We start from the raw sequence: 18,792 nt of genomic DNA, 5'->3' as shown, positions 1-18,792 counted from the left end.
CCTCTCATTTCTGTCACTGCTCGCGCACTGCGGCCGCGAGACTGGAAACCAGCACGAACGAGAGAGAGACACCTGAGGCGCTGAAGAGTCCACTTACACCGAACTAAAGCTCAGAAGCCGAAGATCACAATTTACCCATCGAAAAGGAGAATATAACGCTTGAAGGGTTGAAAATGATGAATCAGATCGACCTTTCGGATCCATATGATAATGGATATGAACCGGACGATTACATGATGCCGGAGGAAGAATGGGATCGGGATTTACTGCTGGATCCAGCATGGGAAAAACAGCAACGGAAGGTAAAAAGTTTAGTTTGTGTATATATATATATATATATATATATATATATATATATATATACACACACACACACACACGCACACATACAAACACACACGCGCACACACACACACACTATAACCTTTAATATTATAATTATATAATGATTTATAGATAAATAATTAAGTTAGAAATATAATTTAACTTGGTGTAAGTTCAACGTTTTTTATTTATTTATCATTCTTAAGGTATCTTTTTGCTTAGATTTAGCAGTTGTTTGAGAAGGAATCCCGTCCCGTTATGGGATCTGTGTTCTGGCAGTGTCACGGAGGGGTCTGGTTTGGCTCCTATTGTCGGGGGCGCGCGCTGAGGATGGATGCAGCGGGTACCGAACTAACAATAGCGCAGCTGCGCGCGGCTCTGTCTGTTGCTGATACGATTGGAATGCGGACTGTCAACAGATGCTTCCAACACAGGATGACGTCCTTGGGATTAGAATGGATGCAGGGGCTAATTTTAACTTCACCACCAAAAGGCATCATAGTAGTTTAATCCGGTGTCCTTGGCAGGGAATTATTTTGTATATAAACATCACCTTTATTTATTGTGTAGTCTATAATAGTGTTTATATATATATATATATATATATATATATATATATATATATATATATATATATATATATTTGTTGTTGTTTATTATTAATTAATGGTCAGAGTAATCACAAAGGGATTCCTAATGAAGGATTTTGTCTTGAGCAGGGTGATCTTAAACTTTCTACTTTATCTGAACAATCCAAATCTTCAATCCTATTATAGACTAGAACCACGTAAGTGAAATTTCTCCCTCTTGCAGGTTCACATGTAACACAATTGCAACACTTCAATCTGAGCTGTAAAACATGTACATTGACTGTCACGGTTAACCCCTTTCAGAACAAATTAAGTCAGTCTATGAGTATTTGACCTGTGATATCTTTTGACATTCCCAACATATTAGGCGATTACATGTTCATATCAGACCCCATATGTTTGAGACCATTTTAGTGTAGTTAAAATATAACATGACCTTAGTGATCTTTTTTTTTATATATTATTCACAATGCAGGCTAAATAAAGTTTAGCAAGGAAGTTAGTTTCCACTTAATCTACAGCACCTGTGGTCTGCCTAGATCCTCTGTTAAATCTGGTTGGCTTAATAGAAGCTGATTACTTGTCCATGCCAAGTTGGGTGATATTAGAATTAATTTAGGCCTTAAACTGAACCTCATTGATTGTATTTATACTTACTTCTCAAATCAAATTTTAAACATAGTCTTATATTGCTTGGCTTGTTGATCTGTGATGTTAGGGTCTAATCATTCTTTCTTATTCTTCTAGAGACCATCGCCCCACGCAGGCATGTTACTGCAGACACACCCTAAAGTTTTCCAGAATTAATGAAATTCTTTCCTGTCTGATTAGACAACCAAGCAGTGAGATAGTCGCATTATATACACTGCATTCTCACTCAAATCTCTCTCTCCTCAGTGTGAGCCTACTTCATCAGGTCTCTTATCAGAAACAGACTCTGCGGAGAGAGCTAAATTTACACTCTTACCTCGTAGGAATGCACTCTGGGGTCCACAGTAAAGCTTTCATCTGCCCAGCAATGACTGAACCTGCTTTGAGGGATTAAAAAAGATGCTCTATTGAGTCTAAAAAAATGGCCAAAGGGTAAGGGTGGATTTGAGAGTGCAACCTAATACAGATGTGGGCAGCAGTACAGCCACATTTTGTTCCATGAAACAGTTCCCAGCATTACTGTGTCATAATGTTGCCATAATGCCTCATAAGGTTGCCTCTTATTCTAATGCAGTATTCAGAATCCAAAATGATATTTTGGTTAATTTTAAATGAGAAAACGTGAATGTATTGTTTATCTATATCTAATATCCCTGTGACAGTGGGGATATATACAGTAGCAGCTGTAATTATATTTGTGGCAAACACAGGTAAATGTGTAACCTTTCATTACTTTTATTTTATTTTGTTTTATTAAATTTTATTTGATCAATTTTAACTCCTTTTGGTGCCTGATGAATGTTAATTTTCGACCCTGGCAGCAAAGGGTCCAGTATATGCAGTTATAATTTGTTTCTTTACCTGTGACTCTATATGTATAGTAAAGGGCCTGAAGCAGTTACTCTTAACCCTTTGTGCTCAATAGTAAATAATACCTACTAGTGTCTGTTGGTGCCCACATAATGTAATAGCATTAACCTGAGGGGACAAAATGTTATTCACTCTGGAATTTAGATCGTGATGTCTGGGAAGATGCTTCTGAATTTAAGGGTCCCGATTTCTTTAAGTGGTTCTGGAGAGCAATCCTAGGATGGTGCAGATGATGCTATACAGCAGCTATACTGTACAGTTTCCAGCTTTGTTACTTATTGTACATGTAGTTAAGTGCAGGTTATTTTTGGAGGATGAACTCAGTGTTCAGCTCAAGTGTAAATGCTCATGTGTTCAGTGCAAGTGTGTGCGGGGTTTTTTTTTTTTTTTATCATGCCAATGCCATTCTATTGTCTTGTTAACTGATCTGATTACACTTCCTGTTCATAATTATAATGCCTTTCAAAGATCATTGATTGAATAAAGTACAGGAGTTTTTTTTATGGTCACATGTTTTTTTCCTCTTTTTCCTTCTTCCCATCTTTTTCATATAGAGTTTGAGAACTAGTTGAACTACCTACTATACCTCCTCTCTTGGCGCAGCCACCATATAAGATTCATTTAGTTGGCACAGTCCATCGCAGTCACACGTGCATTGATGTTTTGACCTGAAAGTGGTGTCAAAGGCATTCATTGTATCACAACAAACCAGTTACAAATTAACAGTCTTAAAACTTGTCTACTGTCACACATTTGGTTTAGTAACTGTACACTGTGGTTTTGTGCAAGGATTCTGCATTTGATGAATATTGAACGTAGGATACATATGTTATTCCAATGATTGTAGGACTTGTATAAGAGGATTTGCATGTTAGTGTGCATGACTGGTAAGACTTGGAGAACTGTAATTTGATGTATATTGTACTTGTTTCCCAGACGTTCACAGCCTGGTGCAACTCTCACCTGAGGAAAGCTGGGACACAGATTGAGAACATAGAGGAAGACTTCAGGAATGGCCTCAAACTAATGCTGCTGCTTGAAGTCATCTCAGGTAAATTCATTTTAAGTTTATTAGTTTAGCACTTTTCACAATACATTATTGTTTCAAAGAAGCTTGCATGCATGTTTCAGTATTACAATCAGAAAGTATTCTGTTTTCAGTCAGAGATGAGTGTGTCAAAGTAATGTGTTCAGTCAAGCAGACACAATGAACATGGCGATAATTACAGCTTGTGATCCTAATGATTACAATATAAGGATGATATTTGACAGTGTCGAATGTTCAAAGTAAATATGCTGAACTTCCTCAATGATATGTAATATCAACTATATACAGTACCAGTTAAATATTTAATGCTGCATTGTATTTTGGAAGGTGAGAGGTTACCCAAGCCTGACAGAGGAAAGATGCGTTTTCACAAGATAGCTAATGTCAACAAAGCCCTTGAATTTATCACCAGTAAAGGAGTGAAACTGGTCTCCATTGGGGCTGAAGGTATGCTTTTTTGCACAACTGTAATTTAATCTGGATTTTTAATAAAAAAAATTATAAACCGATTGAATATTAGGGGATGCAGGTTATTAATTTTGCATGTCACAGCGTATTTAAAATAATAATAATAATGTCATTTTAACTTGTCCTGCCCATTTGGATGTTTTTCCTGTCATATGTTTGAAGAAATTGTAGATGGGAATGTGAAAATGACTCTTGGAATGATCTGGACCATCATCCTTCGCTTCGCCATTCAGGATATCTCTGTTGAAGGTAAAGCAAACAAGTCCCAAACATAAAATGCCACAAAATATTTGCACAAACAGCAAAACATACTGATATTATTATTATTATTATTAAAGGCACATTTCACAACCCCTAGTAATGTTTAAATAATTTTATATCAAATACCAGCAATTAGATTGTTCAGTCATATGATATAATGATTCACTAATTGTCTTTCAGAAACTTCGGCCAAAGAAGGACTTCTGCTGTGGTGTCAGAGGAAGACTGCTCCTTACAGGAATGTCAATGTTCAAAACTTTCATGTCAGGTGAGGTTTTTTTTTTTGGGTGCAAAAAAAATGTTGAAGGGTGATATCAATGTTTTGTATTTTAATGAGTTAAAACAGATACTCTATTATTTTTAGTTATATAAAGTTTCAGTTTTTATGTTAATTCCCACATGACCCTGATTCTCTCTCTCTCTGGTGAAGCTGGAAGGATGGATTGGCGCTGTGCGCTCTCATCCACAGGCACAGGCCTGACCTCATTGACTACGCCAAACTCAACAAGGTCTCAAGTGTGACCCCAGATTAACCTTTAATCCTCCGAGACATTTGTTCTAACAGTCAGTAGAAAAATAGCATGTCTGCCACAACATTCTGATGTTCCTTTTTGTTGATATCTCTGCACAGATGGTGTGTGTTACAGTATGAGTTCCTAACATCTTCATCACACTCAACAGTTCATCACACTCCCACCCTCAGGAATCTGAGGACCTTCTTTAAAAACTTAAGGGTTGACTTTTAGTATGTAGTAGATCCAGATCTCATTTGTTGCATGTACAATCAGAAATCCCCTTTTTTTATAGATGGACTGGCCTTCTGTGCACTTATTCACAGACACAAACCTGAACTGATTGACTTTCATAATCTGGATGTAGCATAAGTGTTTATATTGTTGGATGTGATGTTTTTCTGTAAGAAAATGCATTTAATAGATTAGGGGTGCTCAGTCCTGCTGGACATCTGTCTTCCTGCAGAGTTTAGTTCTTGTACTTGGAGAAAGTTATCTGTTAGTGTTCCCATTCATCTCCGTGACAGCTTGCGTCCAGAACAGCAATCCAGGAAGAGTTGATTACAAAACATTTAACAAGATGAAACAATACTTTAGATTTTAGCCAGTAGTATTCTAATTGCCAATTTGTGTGTGTTGTGTATGTAGGTTAACTTTTGTGTTTGTTACAGTAAGTTGCTAGATTATTAACATGCTAACTCTATTAGAGCCAAATGTGAGAGTTAGCAAGAATTTTATTCACCTCATGTGTACCTTGTGATTGCTTAAAAGTGTTGCAGCCTATAGAGTGTTTCTAATTCACATTTGGAAGGTTATAGACATGATATAGTGACTACTTTTAATTAGCAGGTATGTTTTATGGTTGGAGCTAAATTCTGCTGGAATGTCATGAGAGATTCTCTGTGGAAGGTGGAGATGTTTTGTTGAGGGCAAATTTGTATAGTTAGCTGATATTTTTAGCTGTAATATGCAGGTAGCTTGTGTTAGCTTATTGTGATGTAGTTAAACTACCTTCAGAAGTTGGGGTCGGCAAGATTTTTAAATGTTTTTGAAAGAAGTCTCTTACGTTTACCGAGGCTGAATTTATTTGATTATTACTGTTTGTACTGTACTTTATTGTGAAATATTATTCCAATTTAAAATACCTGTTTTAATGGAAATGTAATTTATTACTGTGATAACAAAGCTGATTTTTAAAAAAATCGTTATTCTAGTTTTTAAAGGGGCAATCAGAGAAAGCTGGTCCATAATATGTTTTCTCAGAGGACCGCTTGGGTTTACAATAATCTTACTTATTCTGACCCTTCGAAGTGGATTTTAAGTGTGCTAGAAGCATGTTAGTACTCTAATGACATGTTAGATTTGATTTCTTCGTTCCCAGAATAGTGAATCCTAAAGGCATGCTGAACAGGATGTGGCATTTTTTTCCAGCCGTGTTCCTAGTCAGTCTGAATGAGTGTATGTGCACTATGGTTTTTATTAGTTGGTTGGATCTGACCTTTGAAGATTAAGGATTTATTTAGCTTGTCAGGATCAGTCAGTTCATCTGTGAGTGACTAAAAGACCCCTCACCCCACACAGACATTCCTGTCCCTTTCAGCTGTTACTGACGGCTCCAGGTGAGCTTGAATGGGGTAATCCAATGTTAAGCATGGACCCCAGTGGTCCCAGTTTGGACATGAGCATCAGGAGGGTCCCGGACCCTCCGGATCCCCTGCAGCTGCTGATGTCCTGCCATGGCTTTTTATTGACACAGAGAACAAAGGCTTGATCCCCAGACTCTGCTTACACACACATCCAAAAATACTTGCAATAATAATAACCATAAACATACACATTTAGGATGCAGAATGGAAGAATTATTACTATTATAGTAATGTTTTTGAAAGAAGTCTTTTCTGCTCACCAAGGCTGCATTTATTTGATAAAAATACAGCACAAACAGCAATTTTTGTACTGTTTTGAACTGTTTTCTTTTTTTAATATTCTTTAAAATATAATTTTTTCCTGTGACAGCAAAGCTACATTTCCAGCAGCCATTACTCCAGTCTTTAGTGTCACATTATCCTTCAGATATCATTCTTATATGCTGATTTGGTGCTCAAGAAACTTTTTTGATTTATTTTAAGTGTTGAAAATGGTTAATATTTTTTTATGGAGACCTTGAAAGATTTTTTCAAGATTTTTGATGAATAGAAATTTCTAAAGAACAGCATTTTTTGAAATAGTCTTTTGTTTTTCTGTTACTTTTGATCAACGTAACACATCGTTATTACTTTTGAACATTAGTGTAGGTTTTTTTGTTTTAAATATTATATATGTTATATTATATAATGTTATATATATATATATATATATATATATATATATATATATATATATAGGGAGACCGGGTATGGTTGTAACACTTTTTTTCTTCAGCACCTAAAATAACCTTTTTTTAGGCTACATGTTTGAAACTTTTAGGCAAAGTACCCACATTTGTCTACTACAAATGGCAACAATTTAAATTTGTTCAACTATATCACAGACTTTGTGAGATGATGACAAATACAAGGTGGTCCTTTGTTACAACCTACCCCACTACTGGGGTATGTTGTAACACATACTGGGGTAAGTTGTAACAGGTAGACAAAATATACAAAAACTAAGGGTACTCCAAGTGATATGCCACAGCAACAGTTTTATTTTAAATGAATGGCTGCAACAATACATATGTGTGAATATGGGGAGTGTATGAGCATATTGTGTGTTTTTGTGCTTGTGGGCCTTTGTGTGTGTGCGTTTGTGTGTGCATGTCTGTACGTGCACATTCATATGGGTGTGTGTGTGTGTATGCTCTTGTTTTTGTGACATATCAGGACACAACTCTGTATAATGACATGGGTATGACACAGGTATTACAAGGAGAGGGTGACTTATGAGGACATAAACCATGTCCACATTTTTCAAAACGCTTATATTTTTTGAGAAAGTAGAAATGCACAAAGTTTCCTGTGAGGGTTAGGTTTAGGGTTGGTGAAGGGCCATAGAATATGCAGTTTGTACAGTATAAAAACCATTACGCCTATGGGATGTCCCCACTTTTCACAAAAACAAACGTGTGTTTGTGTGTGTTTGTTTGTGTGTGTGTGTGTGTGTGAGTGAGAGCAAATTAACAAACGTATGTTTATTCCCACTCCAGAGAATGAACAAATGAAATGCATTCTTTATCAGTCACAATGGTGACAATCACTAAAAAAGTCTGGGGTTCCGCTTCATAAACGAGCCAAACCAATCAGGCCCTGTCATTTTCTTCTCATCCCAGGTTTGTGGATGCTGTATGTTGAATTCCACCGCGAGTTGACAGGCAAACTTTCTGACCTTAAATAAATCATAACATGATGTCTGAGTTGGGACACACATTTTTAGAAAATGTCTAAATGTATGTGTTGGTATTTATTTAACTTTGACCTGATTTTAAATATTTTATTCACCATTCACAAACATTAAATTGAGTTTGCATGAAAAGTTCAATACACATTAAGAGGTCTTGAATCTTGCCTTTTCTACCCTGTTCTCAAGATGCTTATTCATCATGTTCACCTCACATGGAGTTAGCCCATAGTATATATATCGCCTGCCTGGCTTATGACAAAGACTCCTCCTGCTCCCTGGTGAAGACCTGGTGAGGACTGTAGTATCCTACACGAGGAAGGTCCCTCAATCCCTGGTCTTTCAGTTCTTTATATTTCTGCCAATATCTGTTCAAGGTTACATGGCAGATTCCATGGGATTTTGCCACTGCCCTAACAGGCTTTCCTTTCCTAACTTTCTCTGCTGCTCTTTTTAAAAGACTGACATTGACTCCAATATCTGATTTTTCCAACCAAGTTCTAGGCATTCTGTAGATCTATTAAAGTCACAAAAATGTTCTTAGTTGTATGTAAGGGGATGGTTGTAACACTTTCAAAACACGTGTTACAACCTACCCCTTCACTGTCACCCATTGTTAAGCTGGCTGTATTAGCATGGTGTTTTGAAATTGGCAGAAGGTTGTACACACCATTCTTTAGTAGAGAAACTACAGTTTGACCTGATATAACTTATACAACATTATCTACAACGGTAGAAGTACTAAACAAAAAATATTATCTTGTTATTTTTTTTTTACTTTCTTACCTCAGAATTAGATTTTCTGCTGTAGCTTCAGGAGAGATAGCAACACAGACTGGAAAACCTCCATGTGGGATCATAAAGGAAGCCTGATGAAACTAAAGTTGTCACATGACTCCTATCTTATCCCTGATTCATGGAATTGGTAGTGTTACAACTCTCCCCGTGTTACAACCATACCCGGTCTCTCTCTCTCTCTCTCTCTCTCTCTCTCTCTCTCTCTCTCTCTCTCTCTCTCTCTCTCTCTCTCTCTCTCTCTCTCTCTCTCTCTCTCTCTATATATATATATATATATATATATATATATATATATATATATATATATATATATATATATATATATATATATATATTTAAAACTACTTTGCATTTAAAGGGCAACCAGTCTTTCAGCTTGCCCAGTATGCAGTGCTTCCATTTCAGATAATTTTTAACTAATTTATCATTTGAAATCCTTTTTTAGAGCTAAACATTTAACTTTCTTCTAGTGGCACCTGAATACCCACACTCACTTTTGCATGGAAATTATTTTGATTTATGTCGATTTTTTTTATTTTTTTTAGTGACGTATTATTTCTTTTGATTTATTTATTGGTAATGCAGTATGCCTTTTCTCTCTTTTTGTCTGTCTTCAGGATGATCCACTGGGTAATCTGAATTTGGCATTTGACATTGCTGAAAAACATCTGGACATCCCCAAAATGCTGGATGCCGAGGGTAAACGATAAGCATAGAATGTTCCCCAATACTCCATATAACATTCCAGCTGAATCCAGAACCTTCAGACAGTTAAACATTGAAAATATGTCTTACCGAAAATGTTATGGTGACAATAAGACCTTAAATATGGCATCTACACTGAGTAAGGTCTGTATGTCACAGTTACCTGTGGCAAGGAAAGACTCCTTTAAATTTATTTTAGTAGGAAACCATAGGAGGATCCACTGGATGCAAATTCTAAATATTTCAAGCAACAAACTGTCAATTTTTAGCTGTATAATATTACAAAATGTGGTTTTTGCTCCACAGTCCTAGGATCCTCATTTTTCACTTTAGCAGATGAACATGACTTGTTTCCTTGTTGTATTCATATTTTCTTCAATTGCACCTCATCTCCACCTTCACTTTATGTAGTTGTTCCTTAACTCATCTCCTCTCCCTGCAGACATCCTGAGCACCCCTAAGCCTGATGAGAGAGCTATTATGACATATGTGTCCTGTTTCTACCATGCCTTTGCTGGAGCTGAACAGGTATTGTGTTTTGCATGTGCTACATTTAGCAGATTTAGCAAGTATCTTTCCATCCATCTCTACCTTAGTTCTTACTGTGTTTCTCTCCCTCAGGCTGAAACCGCTGCTAACAGGATCTGTAAGGTGCTGGGAGTGAATCAGGAAAATGAGAAGCTGATGGAGGACTATGAAAAACTGGCTAGTGAGGTCAGGAGACATATTGTAGTTAAACACACATCAGATACACTCCACACACAGCACATAAACACATATTTAACCTGAATATTCCCACTCTGTAGCTGTTGGAGTGGATCAGACGTACCATTCCTTGGCTTGAGAATCGTGTGCCGGAGAAGACCATGTCAGAGATGCAGCGGAAGCTGGAGGATTTCCGAGATTACCGCAGGAAGCACAAACCTCCCAAAGTGCAGGAGAAGTGTCAACTGGAAATCAGCTTCAACACCCTTCAGACTAAACTCCGCATTAGCAACCGGCCTGCATTCATGCCCTCTGAGGGCAAGATGGTTTCGGTGAGAGTTTGACTCACACTTACATGTGACGCATCTTTACTTGGATGTCTAATTTTGTACTATTCCCATTGATGTTGTTTGTGTTTGGTTATTTTTTTTATTGTTTATTTGTAGTATTTATTGATTTTTTTTATTATTGTATTATATGTATTGTATTATTTATTGATATATTTTAATATGTATTTTCTATTTTATTTCATTTGAAATTTTGTTTGTTTTATTATATGGATTTATTTAACATTTATTGAGTTTTGTTTTTTATTTTAATATTTAATAATCTTATTTAATATTTATTTTGTTTGTTTATGCTTGTTATACTTTATCTTATTTAATAAATCAATACATGCTTAATGTATTTTATTTTAATTGTTTTATATTATTATATATTTTATTTTTTATCATATTTTATATGTATTTTTTTATTTATCTTAACTAGCTATCTTTGGTGGGCATGACAAAATTAACAAAAATGTAGATTTATAGGTATATTGGTCACAAACAACACTCGGTTATGAAACAGTAAGGTGAACATGCATGCTCACAGTTTCTCAATGGTTTTATAGCTGATCATTTGGTTTGTGTTTGTCTGTTTAGGACATAGCAAGTGCGTGGCAGGGGCTGGAACAGGCAGAGAAGGGCTATGAGGAATGGCTGCTGACGGAGATCAGGAGACTGGAACGACTAGATCATTTAGCAGAGAAATTCAGGCAGAAAGCTACCAACCATGAGTCCTGGGCTGCAGGTGAGCCCCAAACATTAAGTGGTGTCATCAATAAAATACCACCATTCTGCACTTAATTAAAAAAGAACTACAAGCCAGTTTGAATAAGAAAGTTCACTAAATGATGCTTAATATATGCTTGACGTGTGTTTTGCAATAGGTAAGGAGGAGATGTTGACCAGGAAGGACTACGAGTCAGCATCTTTAATGGAAGTCCGAGCTTTGTTGAGGAAACACGAGGCATTTGAGAGTGACCTTTCCGCTCACCAGGACAGAGTTGAGCAGATTGCTGCTATTGCTCAGGAGCTCAAGTATGATCTTTTAGATTTATCCTCTTCAAAAATCCTTTTGACTTTCTTTGCTGATCTTCATTTAATTTAGCTGTTCATTTGAATGTATATATTGGTATATGCATTGACATTCAAAAGCTCGGGGTCAGTAATATAATTTTTAATCCGCAAGGATGCATTTAATTGATCAAATGTTACAGTAAAGACTTTTACAATATTACAAAGTCTTCTGCAAAAAATGTATCATGGTTTCCACAAACCTGTTTTCAACATTGATAAGATTAAGAGTGTTACTTGAGCGCCAATTTCAGTATTAGAATATTTAAAGAAAATCACAGAAGACTGGAGTAATGACTGCTGAAAATTCAGAGTTTAGAATACATTACATTTTAAAAAACATTAAACTATTTTAAAATTAATAATAACTGTTTTTATTGTATTTTCGTCAAATAAATGCGTCAGCATAAGAGATATTAAAAGTTATCTTCTAAATGTCAGATGTTTAAAAGGTAGTGCACGAGTTCTTTGTCCTTGCCACTAAACTGTCACGTTCAGTTTCTCATCACTTTACAGGGTCTTAATAGCTTCTATCTGTCACACTACTTATCCATAACTAGACACACATATACACACACCCTACACTTAAATCACAGACTTTCTATTTTAACATTCATTATCTCCCTGCAGGCCTGGTTGGAGTGTGTGTGTGCATGTATTTAATACTTAATAACTGACAGCTTCTGACCTTTATGTAGTCTCAGTAAGTACAGGATGATATTACTTATAAACTATGGAGCATAGTTATGATGATTAGAATAATAATCAAACAATATTTGTTCTAAAATCGGTTCAAAATATCAAACATGTTTGATATCCACCGTCTGAAGCTAAAAAATTGGAGACATCATTACGCGATTTTCTATGAAATCTGTCAACTCAAGTATGCAGACCGACTCTGACTTTCGCCAACTAGTGACAACTTACCCAAACTGTGAATCAGCAGAAAATCATTGTAATCGTGTATTCCAGCCTTTAGAGAAAGGGAAGAAAATGCTCATGAAAAACTAAATTACAACAATTTCTGATCCAAGAAACCTTGACTAACATTATGAAATGATGTCTTTTACCACTAGAGGGGGACAGACTCAATAGAAAATGCAATGTTGTGGTATAAAGTCTTTTATTTTTTATCTTCTGTTTTATATTTCTAAAGTGAGCTGGACTATCATGATGTTGCTTCGGTGAATCAAAGGTGTCAAAGTATTTGTGACCTCTGGGACCAACTGGGTACACTCACTCAGAAACGCAGAGAGTCTTTGGAGGTATGTGGTCTTTGTTGCAACTTGTTTTGTACTAGAATATTTTAGATACATCAAAGTATTAAAGAAAGCAAAAGGTTTGAATCTGTGTTACATTTTTGCAGAGGACAGAGAAACTTTTGGAGACTGTGGAGCAGTTGTTTCTGGAATACGCAAAGAGATCTTCACCTTTTAATAACTGGATGGAGGGAGCCATGGAAGACTTACAGGATATGTTCATAGTGCACACCATTGAAGAGGTCCAGGTACACACAATTCATTTAAATGCTTATTTTGTGAAACAGATTAGTATTTCCACAGCTCCTTGCTGTCACATATGTATTACCTTTTGACTTTTTGTAAGGTTTTTAAAGAAGTCTCTTATGCTCACCAAGAATACATTTGTTTTACTATATAAAAATACAATAAAATTGTATATTGTAAAATATTTTTACAATTTAATAACTGTTCTCTGTTTTAATACATTTTAAAATGTATTTTTTATTCCTGCGATGGCAAAGCTGAATTTTCAGCAGCCATTACTCCAGGTTTCAGCGTCACGTGATCGTTCAAAAATTATTTTAATAAGCTCATTTGGTGCTTAAATATTTCATATCAATACGGAAAAAGATGTTGCTTAATATTTTTGAGGAAACCCCAGAGTTCCAAAGGACAGCATTTATTTGAAATAGAAATATTTTGTAACTATGTAAAAGTCTTTTCAAAAGTTCTTGTAAAAGCCATTTTGATCAGTTTAATGCATCCTGGGTGAATAAAAGTATTAATTTCTTTAAAAAAAAAAAAATCGTACTGACCTGAAATTTTGAATGGTGGTGTATATATAAAAACAAGTTAACCATTGTGTGTAGACTCTGATAGCTGCTCACGAGCAGTTTAAGGCCACACTTCCTGAGGCCGATGCAGAAAGGCAGGCGATCCTTGGCATACAGCAGGAAGTCCTGAAGATCTCCCAGAATTACGGCATTCGTGGAGACCTCACTAACCCCTACAGCACCATAACTACAGAGGAGATTGCCATCAAGTGGGACAAGGTCAAACACAAAAATCAGACTTCAATTGTTCTTAAAGTTAAAACTCAAATTGATCTTCTAACCTCTAATTCTAAGCCATTCTAAAACATTCCTGTAGTCATGATGCTAATGATGTGTGTTTGTGTATTCAGGTGAAGAAGCTGGTTCCCCAGCGTGGCAGTGCACTGCAGGAGGAGTTAGCGCAACAGCATGCTAATGAAAGGCTCAGACGCCAGTTTGCTGCCCAAGCCAACCTCATCGGACCCTGGATACAGGCCAGGATGGAGGTGGGTGACATTAACACCTGTGCTAATCTGATACACCCAAATAAGACATGTTTTTAAATCTATCTATCTATCTATCTATCTGTCTGTCTATCAGGAAATTGGTCGTTGTTCAATGGCGATGGGCGGGACTTTGGAGGATCAGATGACCCAGCTGAAGCAATGCGAGCATGTGATAGTCAGCTATAAACCCAACATAGATAGACTGGAGGGAGATCACCAACTCATCCAGGAGTCACTTATCTTTGACAACAAACATACTAACTACACTATGGAGGTACACATTCAATTGCAAGGACACATTAAATTGATCAAAAGTGACAATATAAAGGCATTTTATAATGTTGTAAAAATTGATATTTCGAATAAATGCTGTTCTTTTAAATGTATTCATCAAAGAATATGATTTCCACAAAAGTATTAAGCAGCACAACTGTTTTCAACACTGATAATCAGCATATTAGGATGACTTCATGTGAGTAATGGCTGCTTTGCCATCACAAAAATAAATTAGATTTGAAAATGTATTAAAATAGAAAGCATTTATATTCAATTATAAAAATATTTCACAATGTTACTGTTTGTACTATATTTTTGATCAAATGAATGCAGCCTTGATGAAAGTAAGATACTTCAAAAACATAAAAAATGCCTAAACTTCTGAATGGAGTGTACATAGAAATGTATGTAACATGTTTGAATTCTCACCTAATTGCCAAAGAATTTTTACAACAGTATTTCTCTTTCCTCTGCAGCATATTCGTGTTGGCTGGGAGCTCCTTTTGACTACAGTCGCTCGCACTATTAATGAAATTGAGACTCAAATTCTGACACGTGATGCAAAGGGCATCAGCCAGGAGCAGATGAATGAATTCCGATCCTCTTTCAACCACTTTGATCGGGTGCTGTACTCGAACTACTCGTTTGTTTCCTTTGTTGAATGGATGCTATACTAATCATCAATAAACCATACCATCCACTAAACCCTTCTCCACTTTGACCGAGCATTATACAAACATCTGTAAATCTCTCTTATTTCAGCTGAGACGCATTCATTTCATATTTGCTTTGTGTTATGTCTTGCCTTCACATCTTCAGAGGCATCACATTGCAAGAGTGGTGATTATTTTTCCATTCACTTATTGGAACAGATTTAGTTTGACATGGAAGATCATTTACTGTATTTAGTATGTTTAAAGATTTGCAGTTTGTGCTAAAATCCGCTTAAAAATGATGGCCAGAGTTAAATTATACTATTTAAATACCACTCATTCCGAATCCTTACAAATACATTTTGTGCTGTTTTATCTATTTTCATCAGTAACCTTTCACTTAATTTCTGCTCACATCCTGTGCATGGTTTTGAGTGTTGTGGGTACTTGCTCTCAGGAGGAGAGGGGTAAACTCAGGCCTGATGAGAGCATGTCTGAGATTGAGCATGTCTGATCAGTCTTGAACCTTTAGGAAGTGACAAACAGGTAGTAACTAACATGACCTCTAACCCTTGACCCCAATGTGTAGTTCTTTGCATAGATTTATACATATTCATTCCCTGGGCAGCAGAATATAGTTCTAATGTACCTCTCGTGTATTTTTCTGTCTGTGTGTTTCTGTGTTAGGTTCTTTCTCTTTCTCTACTCCACATTGCTTCATTATTCCAACCATGTTCCTGCGTCACCCACACACCCTCAACCTTTGCCCTTTAACCTTTTTTCATGCAGAAGAAGAATGGGGCCATGGATTCTGATGACTTTAGGGCCTGTCTGATCTCGATGGGTTATGATCTGGTAGGACCTTTAATAGATTACAAACTAAAAAATAACTTTCTTAAGCAGTATTTTTGTGTTGTTTTCCAATATAAAATATCTAAGCAAAATACGTTTATTTAGTATTATAATTGTTTATTTTAATTTTATGACAGTGCCATTTTTTAAATAATGTTTTAAAATCTAAATTTATACAATATAAAATGTTAAGTACAATTGATATATTTTCTTAAAGCATGTCTCTATATTTTATAATATTTTGGTCAAATATATTTATTTTATAGATTTTCTATTATTATTATTATTATTATTATTTTGCTCTATTCATTTTAATTTTATGGCAGTGTAATGTTTTTAAAGATAAAATCTGATAAAATTTTGTGAAGTTCATGCTCAGAAACAAGAAACATCTATTTTGCCAGTGGTTTAAGAAAAATACACTTAATTAAAATCTAAAATTGTATCAAATATAAACAATTATATGAAGTACAATGAATATGTTTTCTTAAAACAAATCTCATTTTACAGTTTTGTTTGTCAAAAACATGGATTTTTAAGAATCATTTCTTGGGAAAAATACAGATTGTTATACAGAAATTACAGACCTGATTGTAATGTGTGTCTGTATGTGTATATATATACATACATACATACATATATATATATATATATATATATATATATATATATATATATATATATATATATATATATATATATATATATATATATATATATACAGAAATGAATGTGTTTTTTTTTTTTAGGGTGAGGTGGAGTTTGCTCGGATCATGATGCTGGTTGATCCAAATACTTCAGGCGTTGTGTCATTCCAGTCTTTCATTGACTTCATGACAAGAGAGACAGCGGACACAGACACAGCTGAACAGGTCATTGCTTCCTTCAGGATCCTCGCTGCCGACAAGGTGTGTGTGTGTGCTGCTTACTTAACCTTAACACTTCTCTTCAGAACAGTCTTTTGTACCTGAAAAATTCTTTCCTTATTCCTTATCTGTTGTTTATTGTGTTTTGAATAGCCATATATTCTGGCAGATGAGTTGAGGCGAGAGCTTCCTCCAGACCAGGCAGAGTACTGCATCAGCAGGATGCCCCCATACTCCGGCCCGGGGGCCCTGCCTGGAGCCCTGGACTACACTGCCTTCTCCACTGCCCTCTATGGAGAGAGTGACCTTTAACTCTCTCAACAGCTCTGACCTTTTCGACCACATCTCTCTCATTAACCAAGAAAATTCTTTACCCATTAATAGATCAACAACCTCAAGAAATAAAAAACATGGCAAATAAACAAAATGAGCACAATTTCAGTTTTTAATCTCATTTGATGTATTTTGATAATTGATTGATAATTTTTTTTTGAAGTCAATACACATGGAATGCAGTCTGGAAGTGAAAAGAATGCAATGAAGGAAGCAAAAAAATATATATAAAAGTGGTAATTTATCTATCACAATCCAAAAACTTTTCTCATAAATTGTCGGATCCAAGGCATGGGAAACATTGGGGACATTTTTTACTGTCCTTCATGTAGGCTATTATGATACAGAACAAAATTTACAAAGATTTTGTCACTTGAATTACAAAAAAAATCTGTAGTTACACTAAATTAAGAATTAAGTATGTTTAAGTAGTTTTAGGTTTTTTGCATTTTCCAGAACGAAATCTATTTTGTGTGGTAGTGTTAAACCTACATTATGTAAGATTTGCACATTTGAAATATGCCCAAATTGAGAAACATTCACATAACCACTATGCTTTTCTTGTTTTTTCTGTAGTGTACTATAGTGTAGCCACATGAATAGTAGCTCTATTCTCAACAACCTAATGCCTAAAAACATAACTGTGCCTGATTTCATATACAGTAACAGTTTATATAAATTAGAAAGAGGTGATCCTTGACCTTCTCAGTAGAGGGTCTGCTAGATAAGAGCACAAGCGAGTGATTTGATGTTTTAAATATTGGGAATGCTTGAACAATTTCTTCAATTTGGGGATTATATTAAGTGATAACGTATGTACGTCTACAGGGCTTGTTAAATAAAGAGAGCAAAAAAGAGAAATTATGATAAAAATACTAAATTTACAGTTGTGGGTTAAAGTATGTGAACCCTTTGGAACAATATACAAACACAGCCTGCTTAACACACAAACAATTGTTTTCTTGTCTGTATTGAACAGCATGTAAACCTTTCACAGTGAAGAGTGGAAAAGTATGTGAATCCCAGAGTATCAGTCAAGCTTATATGAATACAGCTAATTTCTATAGGTCACTCTTAATTCATTGTACAATGACAGTGCAGTTGGTTGATTTTTGGTCAATTTGTTAACCTATCAAATCAGTTTTAATGTGAAAGAAGTGATTTGTGAATGTCTGCTGCTGAATTCTATGAACAAGAAAGCCAAATGTGTGTTTTACAGTAACATAAATGAAATAAACCTTACTTATGAAAAGCCCAAATTTGTTATTGAATGTTTTGAATAAAGTGCAATTAACATACTCTAGGTCTAAAATATGTATTTATGCATACATAAGTGTTTTGCATAATATACTATGCTTTTACTTGTATAATGAATAGTTGATCATTCAAATTCATTATTTTTTTATATTTTTTTTTGTATTTGGTGCTTTTGTTTGTTTTCTTCCTTCCTTCCTTCCTTCTTTCTTGCTTTCTCCACTGTAACTTACCAAACATGGAAAAGCCCTTTCTTTCCCACTTTAGTCTGTTATAAATAATATAGATATTG

The 18,792-nt window shown here is 35.4% G+C and overlaps 1 protein-coding gene across 1 annotated transcript; it reads left to right on the top strand.

Annotated features, from left to right (window-relative positions):
* Nucleotides 1–15: 15 nt before the first annotated feature.
* LOC132111451 (alpha-actinin-2) lies at nt 16–18,505 on the top strand. The gene is made up of 21 exons (XM_059518750.1): nt 16–302; nt 3,372–3,486; nt 3,811–3,930; nt 4,114–4,200; nt 4,393–4,480; nt 4,643–4,721; nt 9,515–9,596; nt 10,045–10,130; nt 10,224–10,316; nt 10,409–10,639; nt 11,234–11,381; nt 11,521–11,671; nt 12,864–12,972; nt 13,074–13,214; nt 13,818–14,000; nt 14,132–14,266; nt 14,361–14,540; nt 15,019–15,165; nt 15,985–16,050; nt 16,797–16,955; nt 17,067–18,505. Exons 1-21 carry the CDS (start codon nt 174–176, stop codon nt 17,223–17,225), a joined length of 2,688 nt encoding a protein of 895 aa, XP_059374733.1. The 5' UTR covers nt 16–173; the 3' UTR covers nt 17,226–18,505.
* The last annotated feature ends 287 nt before the right edge of the window (nt 18,506–18,792 follow it).

This window comes from Carassius carassius, chromosome 31 (assembly GCF_963082965.1).
Source record: "Carassius carassius chromosome 31, fCarCar2.1, whole genome shotgun sequence".
NCBI lineage: Eukaryota > Metazoa > Chordata > Actinopteri > Cypriniformes > Cyprinidae > Carassius > Carassius carassius.
The sequence above is the reverse complement of the archived record's forward strand: the minus strand, read 5'-3'. Positions and strand labels throughout refer to the sequence as shown.